The sequence below is a fragment of the Sinohyriopsis cumingii genome, chromosome 7, assembly GCF_028554795.1.
Source record: "Sinohyriopsis cumingii isolate HCF-2022 chromosome 7, ASM2855479v2, whole genome shotgun sequence".
NCBI classification, from domain to species: domain Eukaryota; kingdom Metazoa; phylum Mollusca; class Bivalvia; order Unionida; family Unionidae; genus Sinohyriopsis; species Sinohyriopsis cumingii.
The window spans coordinates 96711444-96725266 of record NC_142967.1 but is presented as its reverse complement, the minus strand read 5'-3'; the positions used below and the strand labels follow the sequence as shown (position 1 = coordinate 96725266).

The 13823-nt window shown below is 34.0% G+C and overlaps 1 protein-coding gene across 2 annotated transcripts in view; it reads right to left on the bottom strand.

The window, feature by feature from the left end:
* Nucleotides 1-12302, bottom strand: part of LOC149795765 (uncharacterized) — a 95167-nt gene extending 82865 nt beyond the window's left edge. Inside the window, exon 1 of one of the 2 annotated variants that reach the window (XM_089965679.1) lies at nucleotides 11406-12302. In XM_089965679.1, coding sequence (XP_089821805.1) covers nucleotides 11406-11519 — 114 coding nt within the window. In that variant the 5' untranslated portion in view covers nucleotides 11520-12302. Of the gene's footprint in view, nucleotides 1-2436; nucleotides 2677-11405 lie in introns of those variants that run through there. The other variant, XM_089965682.1, reaches the window with a different exon arrangement.
* Nucleotides 12303-13823: the final 1521 nt, after the last annotated feature.

The window sequence follows — 13823 nt, the reverse complement described above, 5'->3', positions numbered from 1 at the left end:
CTTTCTAACATACCCACATTGGCCGAATCCGAGAATCGAACCCATGCAGGCAGAGGTGATCCGGAACGGTGATCGCTTTAGACCACTCGGCCACTAGGGGCCCTTAATTCGTTTTTTTTTTTAAAAGTTTAAGGATAAAACAAACATTTGCACCATAAAGGTAGACGTATCACTGAAAGTAGCATCTGTTTTCACTGTCTTAAATTTAAAAGTATTACGTCTTGTTGTAATGTTTGTTGAGACTTTTGCATCGGTGGGGCACAAGCAGGAAATTGTATGTTTGTTTACATTTTGAAATCTTGCAACGGTTCATGTAGAAAAGAGAAGAAAACAGAACAATATTGTTGAGAATTTTCTTGTAAAAACTATCCAAATGATTCTTAAAAATCTAGTCCGCATATTATAGACTGAACATCGCTATTTTCTAAAGGAGTCGTTTTTCTGAATTTTCCATGTACGTTCTTTTCTTTCTTTCTTTTTCCAAATAATACATTGAGAAAACAAAAGCGATAATAATAATAATAATAATATCAATAATAATAATAATAAATTTCCAATTAATATTTTAAATCAAAAGTATCCTTTCTTATTATGTCCGACAGAAACTGGAATGAATTATTAGTTTATCAAATCCCTATTTATACACATTTTTACTTGACCTAGATGTGCATCATTGCTACGGAAAACGCCTGTCTAAATGTGAATAAGGCTGGACGAAGAATGTTCCAAACTCAAATGCTTTATAAACATTCTATTTACAATTTACAATCATGGACAAAAGTTAGATACACATTTAAATATACATAACAACACAGTATATGTAAAATGAGTATGTACGCGATGTTCATACGTCATGTGCTGAGACAAGAGAAATTTGCCAGAATATGTTATGGAAGATGTTTTCACGACTTACTTTTATTCAGCATGCTAAAAAGTAAGTAAGCACGTGGTTAGCCTGATCATTCAGATAGATATGGTTACAATTAAACTTGACTTTTTTATTTTTGGCCAGATCTCTTGCTTTGGTCAGCTAATCCAGCCGTTAAATCTCGTGCTTTCCTTCTGCCCTCCCCCGATGATCCAGGGACAAATTTTACCACTTACGTTACTGTTTTTCAGTCCATATGTGACATTTCAACAACCATTTGTTTCGTTATATTTTACCAGTTTCGATCTTATGCACTTGTGTGTCACACTAATATCTTCCTCTTTTACTGTACATAAACAGGAGGAGAAAAATCAGCGAGAATTTGCTAGAATAGTTGAGTAATCACGAAGCTTTTGTTTCACAGTTTCATGTTTAAAGAGAGGCTTATATGTCACAGTGGCATGAATACTGAAATGGACTACGGTAGAAAAGACGAGATGTTACAATGAGTGAAACTTGTGTTAACTGTGGGACACGGTTTCTAATTGATGGGAAGATCAGGAAAGCCTCATTTGGAGGAGAGTTGTTAAAATGGAAGAAAAAAAACGTGTCAAACGGTTTCGAGAAGTGACATATGATTGAAAGAGGAGGCAGAAGGCAGGTGCATGCTTTCAAAATGCCTGTCCACTCCGAAGATGGCTCGGGTAGTTGACTAAAATGAGCTACGATGTCATTTGGCGAAAACTTCACCTGGATTTGAAAGATCGCTCTCTGGACGTGAAGGCAGATGGTCAGACTAACCAAGCATTTTAGCTTTTTATTTTCTAAATGGAGGTGAACCAATAAAAACACATACCTTGAAACATATATCGTGGAAACATATACAGGTACATAAAGTAACATTTGTCCCGTGTGTCTTAATGGATCTATTTACCATAATATGCAATCATCATAACGTTTCGCCAGGATCCCACGATATGCCACAGGCAACATCTTTCGAGTAAAAATAAAACTACAATCATCACTGGATTTACCTGCAATATCTTAACAATATGCGAGTATTATTGGATCCTCCAAATTTAAAAATGAAACACTATAGAAGACAAAATACAGATTGCTTAAGACTTCTGGATCAGATGGTTACTATTAAAATGTGTTGCAAAAGTATAAGAAAATGCCAAGCATATGTCCAATGTAACATAGATTTGGATTATGTTTTTCTGTTCTTGTTTTATTTTGCTTCTTTGAAAGAAAATTATTTAAAAAACTCGTGCTTCATATTCTGCTGTTGTCAGTATGTAGTTTATTCCACCAAACAACTCTCACATACTTACTCTTTCCTGGCACATTTGTAAAAGACTGCCGAATTGGAAATGTTTGACAATTGAGAGAGAAAAGACGAAATAAACAAACACAGAAGTTGAGGAAAGCAGAGACGGACAGAATCACATAAAAGAAAGTCACACATATGGACATTTTCAATTACTTCATATGTACGCACTCTGTTTTGTGTTAACTAAGGCAGACTTTAGAACTTAGACAAGACACTAAGAAATTCACAGTCTTACCTCCTTGACATAAAATTGGATTTCTTGCACGGCAATCGTGACAGTCTTTGTCCTCGAAAAGGTTTCCGGGTACATGTCAGGGAACTAAATATTCTTTGGTTTCCGTTCTCTATGTTTCCAGTCAAATTTCAGAGATAACACCCATGGGGGATAAACAAGAGATTATGCAATGTTTGAACTATATCCTGAGGTTATATCCCGGTAGGATCCGATGGTCTTAGAGAACTATTTAAAATGAAACTGCCCGAAATATTGATCAGTTGGCTTTGTCAGCAAAAAGAGTGTTGCCCCGAATTGATCCACATTTGATACTTTAAGATAGGAATCAAAGTCCATTAGCATTAAACCCTCACATATACGCTCTATAGTGTTCACCTTCTTAAGCAAAAATAAAGGTCCATTCATCTTTATCTTAGATTCACAATCTTCGTAAAAGTCAAAGAATATTATCTGCATCAAACTCGATGTGAATATGGCATCTTGCAACCACTTCAAGCGAAGAAATAAATTCCGCCAATAAAAAAAAAACAGTACGTACTATGTAAAATGAACAAGAAGTCCTAGAAGGACAAAGCCACTTTTCTTACCGTCACACACTTTTCAGGATTAAATATATCATCGTATGATGGATTGGCACAAACACTGACAGACTAAATAAAATCTTACAGATTTACCGTTTGTTCATGACAAATACAGTATGACTTTTATGAGTGCAATTTGAACCATTCACTTTTAGGGGAGATTAAAGATAACAGCTGGTTGTATGCCTCTTCAACCATAGCCCACAAGCATTCTCAATGTTGGTGTTGTTTAATTGTATTGATTACATCACTATATCTAATTGTATTGATTACATCACTATACCAATCAAATGAATATTGTATGGCCCTTGCGTGCAAAACAGGTTCATTTAGTAGTAAATGTAATTACGTTTATACAACCATCACAAAAACCCAATCACCAGTTATGTCAATATGTAATAGTAGCAGGTATATATATATATATATATATATATATATATATATATATATATATATATATATATATATATATAGAGAGAGAGAGAGAGAGAGAGAGAGAGAGAGAGAGAGAGAGACAATCGCTGTCGCAGACATGAAGAAAAAGTAATAATTCGTTATTCTCCTACGTAAACAACAAGTCTGTAGCAATCTATAAATAAAAAATATACATACACATAAAATGTTTCATCCTCTGCCATGAATAAGACTTGATTTAGCAGAATTTTGAACATAACAAATGTTACAAAATGGATTCTTAGGTATCGAATTAAAATCCGTGTCATAAAACATTCGATGTCTCAGCTCCATTAAGGTCGGGTATATTGAATGCCTCTAAACAAAAACAACAGCTGTATTTCCGGTCCTTTAAAACCCTAGGAATTGTTTCTGTGTCTAAAATATTGGCTGTATTTCAGGTCTTTAAAACACTAAGAATTGTTTCTGTGTCCTAAAATACTGGCTCTATTTCAGGTCCTTTAGAACACTAAGAATTGTTTCTGTGTCCTAAAATACTGACTGTATTTCAGGTCTTTATATAACACTTGGCATTGTTTCTGTGTCCTAAAATACTGACTGTATTTCAGGTCTTGATATAACACTTGACATTGTTTCTGTGTCCTAAAATGCTGATTGTATTTCAGGTCTTTCTGTAACACTTGGCATTGTTTCTGTGTCCTAAAATACTGACTGTATTTCAGGTCTTTATATAACACTTGGCATTGTTTCTGTGTCCTAAAATACTGACTGTATTTCAGGTCTTTATATAACACTTGGCATTGTTTCTGTGTCCTAAAATACTGACTGTATTTCAGGTCTTTATATAACACTTGGCATTGTTTCTGTGTCCTAAAATACTGACTGTATTTCAGGTCTTTATGTAACACTTGACATTGTTTCTGTGTCCTAAAATGCTGACTGTATTTCAGGTCTTTCTGTAACACTTGGCATTGTTTCTGTGTCCTAAAATACTGACTGTATTTCAGGTCTTGATATAACACTTGGCATTGTTTCTGTGTCCTAAAATACTGACTGTATTTCAGGTCTTGATATAACACTTGGCATTGTTTCTGTGTCCTAAAATACTGACTGTATTTCAGGTCTTGATATAACACTTGGCATTGTTTCTGTGTCCTAAAATACTGACTGTATTTCAGGTCTTGATATAACACTTGGCATTGTTTCTGTGTCCTAAAATACTGACTGTATTTCAGGTCTTGATATAACACTTGGCATTGTTTCTGTGTCCTAAAATACTGGCTGTATTTCAGGTCTTTATATAACACTTGGCATTGTTTCTGTGTCCTAAAATGCTGATTGTATTTCAGGTCTTTCTGTAACACTTGGCATTGTTTCTGTGTCCTAAAATACTGACTGTATTTCAGGTCTTTATATAACACTTGGCATTGTTTCTGTGTCCTAAAATACTGACTGTATTTCAGGTCTTGATATAACACTTGGCATTGTTTCTGTGTCCTAAAATACTGACTGTATTTCAGGTCTTGATATAACACTTGGCATTGTTTCTGTGTCCTAAAATACTGACTGTATTTCAGGTCTTGATATAACACTTGGCATTGTTTCTGTGTCCTAAAATACTGACTGTATTTCAGGTCTTTATATAACACTTGGCATTGTTTCTGTGTCCTAAAATACTGACTGTATTTCAGGTCTTTATATAACACTTGGCATTGTTTCTGTGTCCTAAAATACTGATTGTATATCAGGTCCTTTAGAACACTTTGAATTGTTTCCTTTCATTATCTAAGTAAAGCCAAGTGGTTTATACTTGTGATTGTTTCCACAAAAGATATAATGTAATTGATATTTCCTTTTTAAGGCGTATCTTCAATGTACATATCAGGACAATCTGAAAAATGTACACCATAGGAGTAGGAAATACATGATGATGCTGAACAATAAGGAATATAAGTGAACACAGAAGTCTTTGACGAGGAGAGGACACCAGAGCATACAGGGGGATCGTTGCGTTGTTTTGCGTGCCTGAACATGGTATATACAGAGGAAGAATGGGAGAGTACAGAATAGTAAAAAAACATAAGTAATTTTACCTTGTAACTTTGGTCAAAACTGCATTTTCATTCATGCTTAACTACCACACATTTAGGTTGACGTTAACAATGTAAAAAATGGGATAACGTTGGTTCACTATAAGTAAATAAAAAAGAAAGAAATACAGAAAAAATAAATACACAAGAACGGTAATTCCTATATTGACTTACAAATATATCCAATATTCATTTGTACACCTTGAATCCAAAATTGACAATACATAATGTTTCCACTTTCCGAGTCAAACACTTCAGTTTATTTACAAAACAACGTAGATTTTCTTTTCTTTTTTGTATATCCATAGACAAAAACCTTCGATTTGCAAGGATTTCCAGTCGGTGTGATCAACGGCTGCATTACCACATCAGTATAAAGAAGTTACAAAATATTGCAATATTTTAGGACTTTGTACAAATTTAGATTGTACACATAATGTTCAGGTTGCGTATTTGCCAAATTTAATAACTGTTTTCAACCGATAATAAAGACACTTTTAATTTCTTAACACATTTCTTGTGGGAATGATGAAGTGAACGTTGCGGGGATAGGGATACTGTATACATGACATCCAACATAATTCAAAGGGTAACATTTTCAAACTATATATTTTAATGATTGTGAGTTTGCTTGAAAGGATTTTGGCTTCTATTTTTGTTCATTTCTGCATTCAAACGTGAATTTATGGGTGTTGGCAAGCCTTCCGTCTATTTCAGTAATAGACGCTGTACCTCAAATTTGATTGTCACTGATTTTTCTATCTTTTATCAGAATTAATATCGCTATATAAACAATTTTATTACTATATTTAATCAATATTTGTTCTTTAAAATGTGTATCGTTTGTTGTTGAATGTAACAAGTACACGATGCTGTATTAGTATCGAACAGCAACAGGGCATATAAGTTCAGTCACTGACAATTTCCATGGAAAAAAAAGATAGTTCCAAAAGCGATATCTCGACTGTGGCGATATAATTTTTCATGTAAGAAAGTAGTCCAAAAAGTGATCTCTCGACTGTGGCGATCTAATTTTTCATGTAAGTTCAGTCACTGACAATTTCCATGGAAAAAGAAAGTCGTTCCAAAAGTGATATCTCGACTGTGGCGATATAATTTTTCATGTAAGTTTAGTCACTGACAATTTCCATGGAAAAAGAAGGTAGTTCCAAAAGCGATATCTCGACACTGGCGATATAATTTTTCATGTAAGAAAGTAGTCCAAAAAGTGATCTCTCGACTGTGGCGATATAATTTTTAATGTAAGTTCAGTCACTGAAAATTTCCATGGAAAAAGAAAGTAGTTTCAAAAGTGATATCTCAACTGTGGCGATATAATTTTTCATGTAAGTTTAGTCACTGACAATTTCCATGGAAAAAGAAAGTAGTTTCAAAAGTGATATCTCGACTGTGGCAATATAATTTTTCATGTAAGAAAGTAGTTCCAAAAGTGATATCTCGGCTGTGGCGATATAATTTTTCATGTAAGTTCAGTCACTGACAATTTCCATGGAAAAAGAAAGTAGTTCCAAAAGTGATATCTCGACTGTGGCAATATAATTTTTCATGTAAGAAAGTAGTTCCAAACGTGATATCTCCACTGTGGCGATATAATTTTTCATGTAAGAAGGTAGTTCCAAAAAGTGATATCTCGACTGTGGCGATATAATTTTTCATGTAAGTTTAGTCACTGACAATTTCCATGGAAAAAGAAAGTAGTTCCAAAAGTGATATCTCGACTGTGGCAATATAATTTTTCATGTAAGAAAGTAGTTCCAAAAAGTGATCTCTCGACTGTGGCGATATAATTTTTCATGTAAGTTCAGTCACTGACAATTTCCATACTTCATGTGGAAAACTAATAATGAAAAGTTAATAACTGAAGCCAACATTTTGTTGTTTGGGTTAAATTTAGACATTCTTGGTGTCGCTTACTCGTTCATTACATGAATGTATACTAGAATGTCAACAGTATTGACACATTTTAAGATCTGTACATGAGAGAGAGAGAGAGAGAGAGAGAGAGAGAGAGAGAGAGAGAGAGAGAGAGAGAGAGAGAGAGAGAAAAGAAGAAGAAGAAGATGAAGAAGAAGAAATAGAAATTGACCAAGGTGGAAATACGGGTCTGAATAGCTTACATACGAGCATAATACTTCCTAAATGGAAAAAGAAAGTAGTTGCAAAAGTGATATGTCGACTGTGGCGATATAATTTTTCATGTAAGAAAGTAGTTCCAAAAGTGATCTCTCGGCTGTGGCCATATAATTTTTCAATTTTTCAATTTTGACAATTTCCATGCTTTATGTGGAAAACTAATTATGAAAAGTGAATAACCTATTATTTGGTGCCAATACTGTAAAATTGTCTGTGTCACCTTTTTAAGCTCTGTTTTGTAATATTTTGTAGTATAATTATCTACATTATGATTCTGGTCGTTATAAATATGATATAAATTCACAAATAGATTGTTGTAAATTACGCATATTCATAAAACTCTCTGTAATTTTTAGACAGACAAACACCGATGTTATGTAAAATCTTTCACCATCGTCTTTGTTTGAGCAATTTGATAGCATTTGATTCTTTGTTACCCGTAGCGATGATGCTGGACAGAAAGCTAGTGCAACTGATCTGGGCGGAGAGACATTTGTAATACATTTGTAATAAAAAGTATAGAAAAAGTTCTCACAAAATAAAAGAAACCTATTGAGTTAGAATTTAATAAAAATAACGATAGCTTAAAATCAAAGAGAGAGACATAAAAAGCAGATAAAATCGAATAGAAGGATTAAAATTCGCGAATCATATTTCTTACGTAAATATGTAGTGTGTTTACGCTAGCTTTAGGGAAATAAATCACAAGTTCTAATGTTTAAGGGGCATACATCCGCTTTATTACCGAGAATCTAAAATTAGTTCAGAGTTTTTCTTTGTTCAATAATCAGTCCAGTAATTATTGCTATACAAAAAATCGTTTAGTGCAATAACAAAATATAAATTGAAAATATCTATGGGCAAGGGGAAGAACATACATATGGAGGTACAGAAAGAGCAATATACCCTTTTGACTAACTATATCTACATTTCGTCAAATGCGAAAGAAAGTCATCTTGGCTGTAAAACAGCGGATTCATCATATTTCAGACAAACTAAATATGCGGAGAGCCGAAGACACAACTAAAGTTAAATGTGAAACAAATGAAACGGAACAGAAAAGAATGGGCTTAGTAAAGAAAAGAAGCAAATGTACCAAAGTATGAGGTAAACGTTAAAGCACCTGCTCTGTGTATGTTTCGGGGATTTGGAATGACTACATCGTTCATACAAATTATCTCGTTTTGTCTTTGGCATGAAGAAAAAGTATCTTGGATAATAGCGTGTTGGATCGCTGTCAGTAAATAAAATAAGTTTAATTAATTTTTTTTAAAACCACCAGATTTCAGTATCCCTTTTACCAGAGTTCTTCGTGAAGAAATTGTCAAATGAAAGTATTTAGTCTTTAAGAGTTATAGAATGTCTTTACATTTGATTCTGAAAATTCTTGGTGTTTAATAGATATGCGTCCCAAATTTACTAGACACCATATACATACACTATATACATGAAGGAAACACCATGTTTTAATGTCAGTTAGAATGGTGAACATTATTCTATCTAAATGGTTGATCACGTGTAGAAATCATTGCATCATTTTTGGTATCATCTCAGTCATACATTACCTAAACTCTGCTTGTACACATGATTTGCTAATGGTTCATTGGTAGATCACATTACAAATTATCAAGTTCCTATTGGCTAACTGTTATCTATATCTATATTTTTGCAACTCATGGTACATTATTTTATCTCATTTTTATCATTCTTATTCATGGCTGTAATATGCATAGAATATCCTTTGTTATAAATTGAGTACGTGACCAGGCTCTGTTTTTTTAGAACGCAAATAGCATAGGATTTATAAATAGATGTTTACGTTGGAGTTGACTATTAGTAATAATCAGACTTAAAATCGCACCTATGGCGTAGTTTCTCAGTGTCTGCTGGGATATCGACGTTTTCAGAGTAATTATGTGGCTCCCGATTGGTTGCGCGATCGTGAATATTCTTAATTGACGCAAAATCAATAGTGTATGATGGTACGCTGGGTCTATTGCGAAGTAGGTATTTTATGTTGTACTTAGATATTTTTCGAGAGGAAAAACATTTGTTTGGACTGTTCAGTGGAAATAGAAAGTACTCATATTTTGGACTATACTATTATTCCGGGACTGTTGTAAATTATTAGAAAGAATTCTGGAAACGCCAGACAAGTTCACGGTTTTTGGAGGACCAGTATATTTCCGGTATTGAAAACTATTAGGGACTTTTCATTCGTTTAGGACTTTCATAGAATTTTATAATGAAAAGTTAGGATTCACTTCATTATTATACTGTAATTTCCTCTCACATTTTTCGTTTATCACTTTAATATATAAATTGATTGTTAAGTTTTACAAAACTTGTTGGTTTTGTTTATTTAGTGTTACTTAAGCGTGTGACCATAGAGTCGTAATACTAACAAAATGGACCTACTTTAGGAAAGTTTGTAGTTTTCCCTTGACTACGCGATGCTATACTTCACAAAGGCAACTATATCTGTTCCTGTGGCGAATATTGCCACGCACGGACGTTTTATACGTCGCATTACCTCGTGTGAAATACTGAAAATAATATTATTTTACTAAAAACATAATAGTCATCACCGTGAATAGTACAGGAGTCAAAGTCTTCCCTGCGACAACGTCAACAATCAACATAACAGGTACAATAATATTCACTATGAGAAATTATTCATCGGTCTTTTATCAGTACAGCACATAAACCAGAGTTCGAGTAATCTTGAGTCAATTAATTTGATTCGTGCTTTGAACAACGCTTTAAATCACCAGCTGTGTATTAGTATTCTACACGTATGATGCAGGTAACCGTGGAATTCCTGACACTGGGTCATTTGTCACCCCATTGAATGACAAAATTGCGATATCTTTAAGACTTTGTTCAAAACACCATCAATATATTAACAGATAATAAAACCATGATGGAGAAAAATAAACATAGAATGAAAATGTATTGGAAACGCTTTTAGTTCCAATTCGAGCTGCTTGTATCCTAGGCATTCGGCGTAGCGCTGAATTTTTTATATGACGCTGAAGAGATTCTCCGTATTGTTTAGTTAGGCCTAATTCAGGGTGGTTTTTATTCGTGCACATGAAGTATTTCAGAAGATTATCTAGTATTTGTTTATTGGAATAGATTTTTGGAAAGATGAATACTTTATACGTTTATTATAAATAAGGCAGAAATAAAGACAAGTAAAAAGAAAAATATTATAATAACTATACAAAAATAGACTTTGACAGTTATTTTTAAATTAAGAGACAAGATAAAGATACAAAAATGCCTGTCTGAGAATATAAGCAAACGTCACACTCTGACAAATGACAATGAATACGTTATATATTCGCGAGTAAGTCGAGTCCAGCTGCAAAAACATAGACCCTGATCTACCGGCTCATTATGCGACGGCAGTTCAGAGTCTGTGCAGTTTGTACTTTATTTGGTCTTATAAGCGAGTATATACGGTACCTGTATTCCGGTTTCCTAAAGTAATCAAGATGTAAGGCCTACCAATGTATGTTCAGGTGCAATACGAATAAGTAACAAGATGTCTTTTGTGACTACTAACACTCATTAGCTTAGACTAATCTGTTAAACAGCAGAATGATAAAATCAGCGAAATGATACAAACAAAGAAATATGTTTATGACATGTTTAAATGTGTCACAAAAGACATCGACATTCTTGACCGACGCTGTTAGTGAAATGCACGGTATCAAACTCTTACCTGGGATACGTATGTGTCAACCTGTGGTACATAGATAAGTCTCTCTGTTGAAGCTTTCGACGGAGGCGTATCTCGGAAACCCCCATCTTTCTCGGCAAGGAGGCAGTCATGCATTCATGAGCCTCTGTATATTGTTCAAAACAAGGGTGAGGAAATGTCGAAACCTTTAAAGAGACAGTTCGTTGGTTTTACAGTACCTCAGACTTTCGATATAATGGTCAAATTTATATTCATGCTAGAGGACACTCGAATATATGGTATAACCGAATACCAGTCAAATCGAATGCTCATATGTTTTCACTCCTCTTATACTTTGGTAACAACTGTAAGATATTGAAAGGCCTTTAAAAAGATTCAGCCACGGTTTAGTGTCTGCATTTACGTTTTTTGTTCATTACGCGAGAATGAATGTGGCATTTCCAGCAAATATGTCTTTTTATTGGATATTCATTCCTTGTCCAATGAAACATTTATACAACGATGCAATCCATTCATTTGTGATACTTCCCATCTCATCGTCACACTTTGTATCGACCACATCTCATAAACGATTAATCCTTCGTGAACACTTTGACAAGTGTACGGTGTCCACAATAGAGAACAGATAAATCACTTTCCACTTTATTGATGAAAATGTTCATTCCAGAAGATGAAGACTTCTGTCATCATTTCTCAAGGTTGAATTTTTCTGGTGTAATATTTTATTCGAACATTATTAATAGGTGACAAAATACCACTTCATTATTTCAAATCACAAATGTATATATCTTTTAACGAATATAGTCACTACAGAAGCCATACAATTTGTACAATGTTAAAGTAAGGTAACTTGCACGTCATCATCTTCCGTTTACCTCCGATGTAGACGTCAACGTCATATGGATCTGATAATATGGCACCTATTGCCGCACATTAAAAAAATACGAAATTTCGACGAACCATTCGAATCACTCTTATAATATTTACTTCATGAAAATGCAGGGATGGTCTGTAAGGCTGTAATATCATACACGATTCGAATTATTTATCTCATGTCCTCCATTGATCTAGATAAATCCTCTGGGATTTTCATATCTAGCTCATGCTTACCGCATACACCCAGATACAGACGACAAAAACTGTGGACAGATTTCTAACTGTAATGGATGACCACCCAGTCGATACCCATAACTCAGTACCAAGACTAGACTGATGTATATACGGCATTAATAGGTTGATTCCAAGGACGTGTACAACCATAACGTGGCATAGAGGGTCGGCGGGGTTGACGACCACTTCAAACAAAGATTGACACATGCAGGTGGGAGTACAGTAAAGATCTGATAATTTGCCATTATTTTGCACTGGCCTGTAGAGTGATATTCGATTTTTTGTAGACAAAGGACCTATGTGCTGTCAACCCTGATAGTTGAGGCTTCCGTATCTTTCATTCGAACTATAACGTCCACTTTGTCATAGATAAAGTGAGTAAATATGAGATACACGGAAAATCATGTGCGATGATTGTTACTATATATATATATATATATATATATATATATATATATATATATATATATATATATATATATATATATATATATATATATATATATATATATATATATATATATATATATATATATATATATATATATATATATATATATATATATATATATATATATATATATATATATATATATATATATATATATATATATATATATATATATATATAAAAGAATGAAACACTGCTTCAAAAATAGTATTATCGATCGCAACTATATACCGCATACAACATTGTTAAAAGCCAGGAGTATTTGCTTGACCGAACGGTCTCAAACCCTGGCGCGATTCCACTAGAAGTCATAAGTTTACCCCATATTTCAAAAGACTTATATACAACTTCAGTTGTAAATAGAAAGTCCGACGTGTCCATTCTATACATAAATTTTACTCTAATCAATACAAGACCACAGATCTCACAACTTTCCAATTGTCTATCAACCGCACATCTGCATGGTTTCTCTTCATCAATTTTCCGTACCGTCAGCAGATCACGGCGTAGAAAGTATACAACTATCCCGTAACACAGGGAATTATTTTAAGTACGCCACTTTAGGCCAGTTAATTCATGGTTTACAGGCACATTTCGCCAATACAATTGCATCACATTTGCCAATATGGCGACATAAACGGTATTTGCTAAGTCCATTCTTGTTGATTCCATTGTGTGATTTACCGGTTTCCTACCGTAAATACTGCCACTGCAGTCACACCACCAATGTACTCCACTAGATTTTAATAGGGACTATGGTACGACAGGGACACTGCTGCGGTTTTGACCCGAATTCACGTAAAGTGAACCATGGCATCATAGAAACTCACTAACACTTCACTCCGTGACGTTTGCTCCTAGTAATTGGCTAATTATTT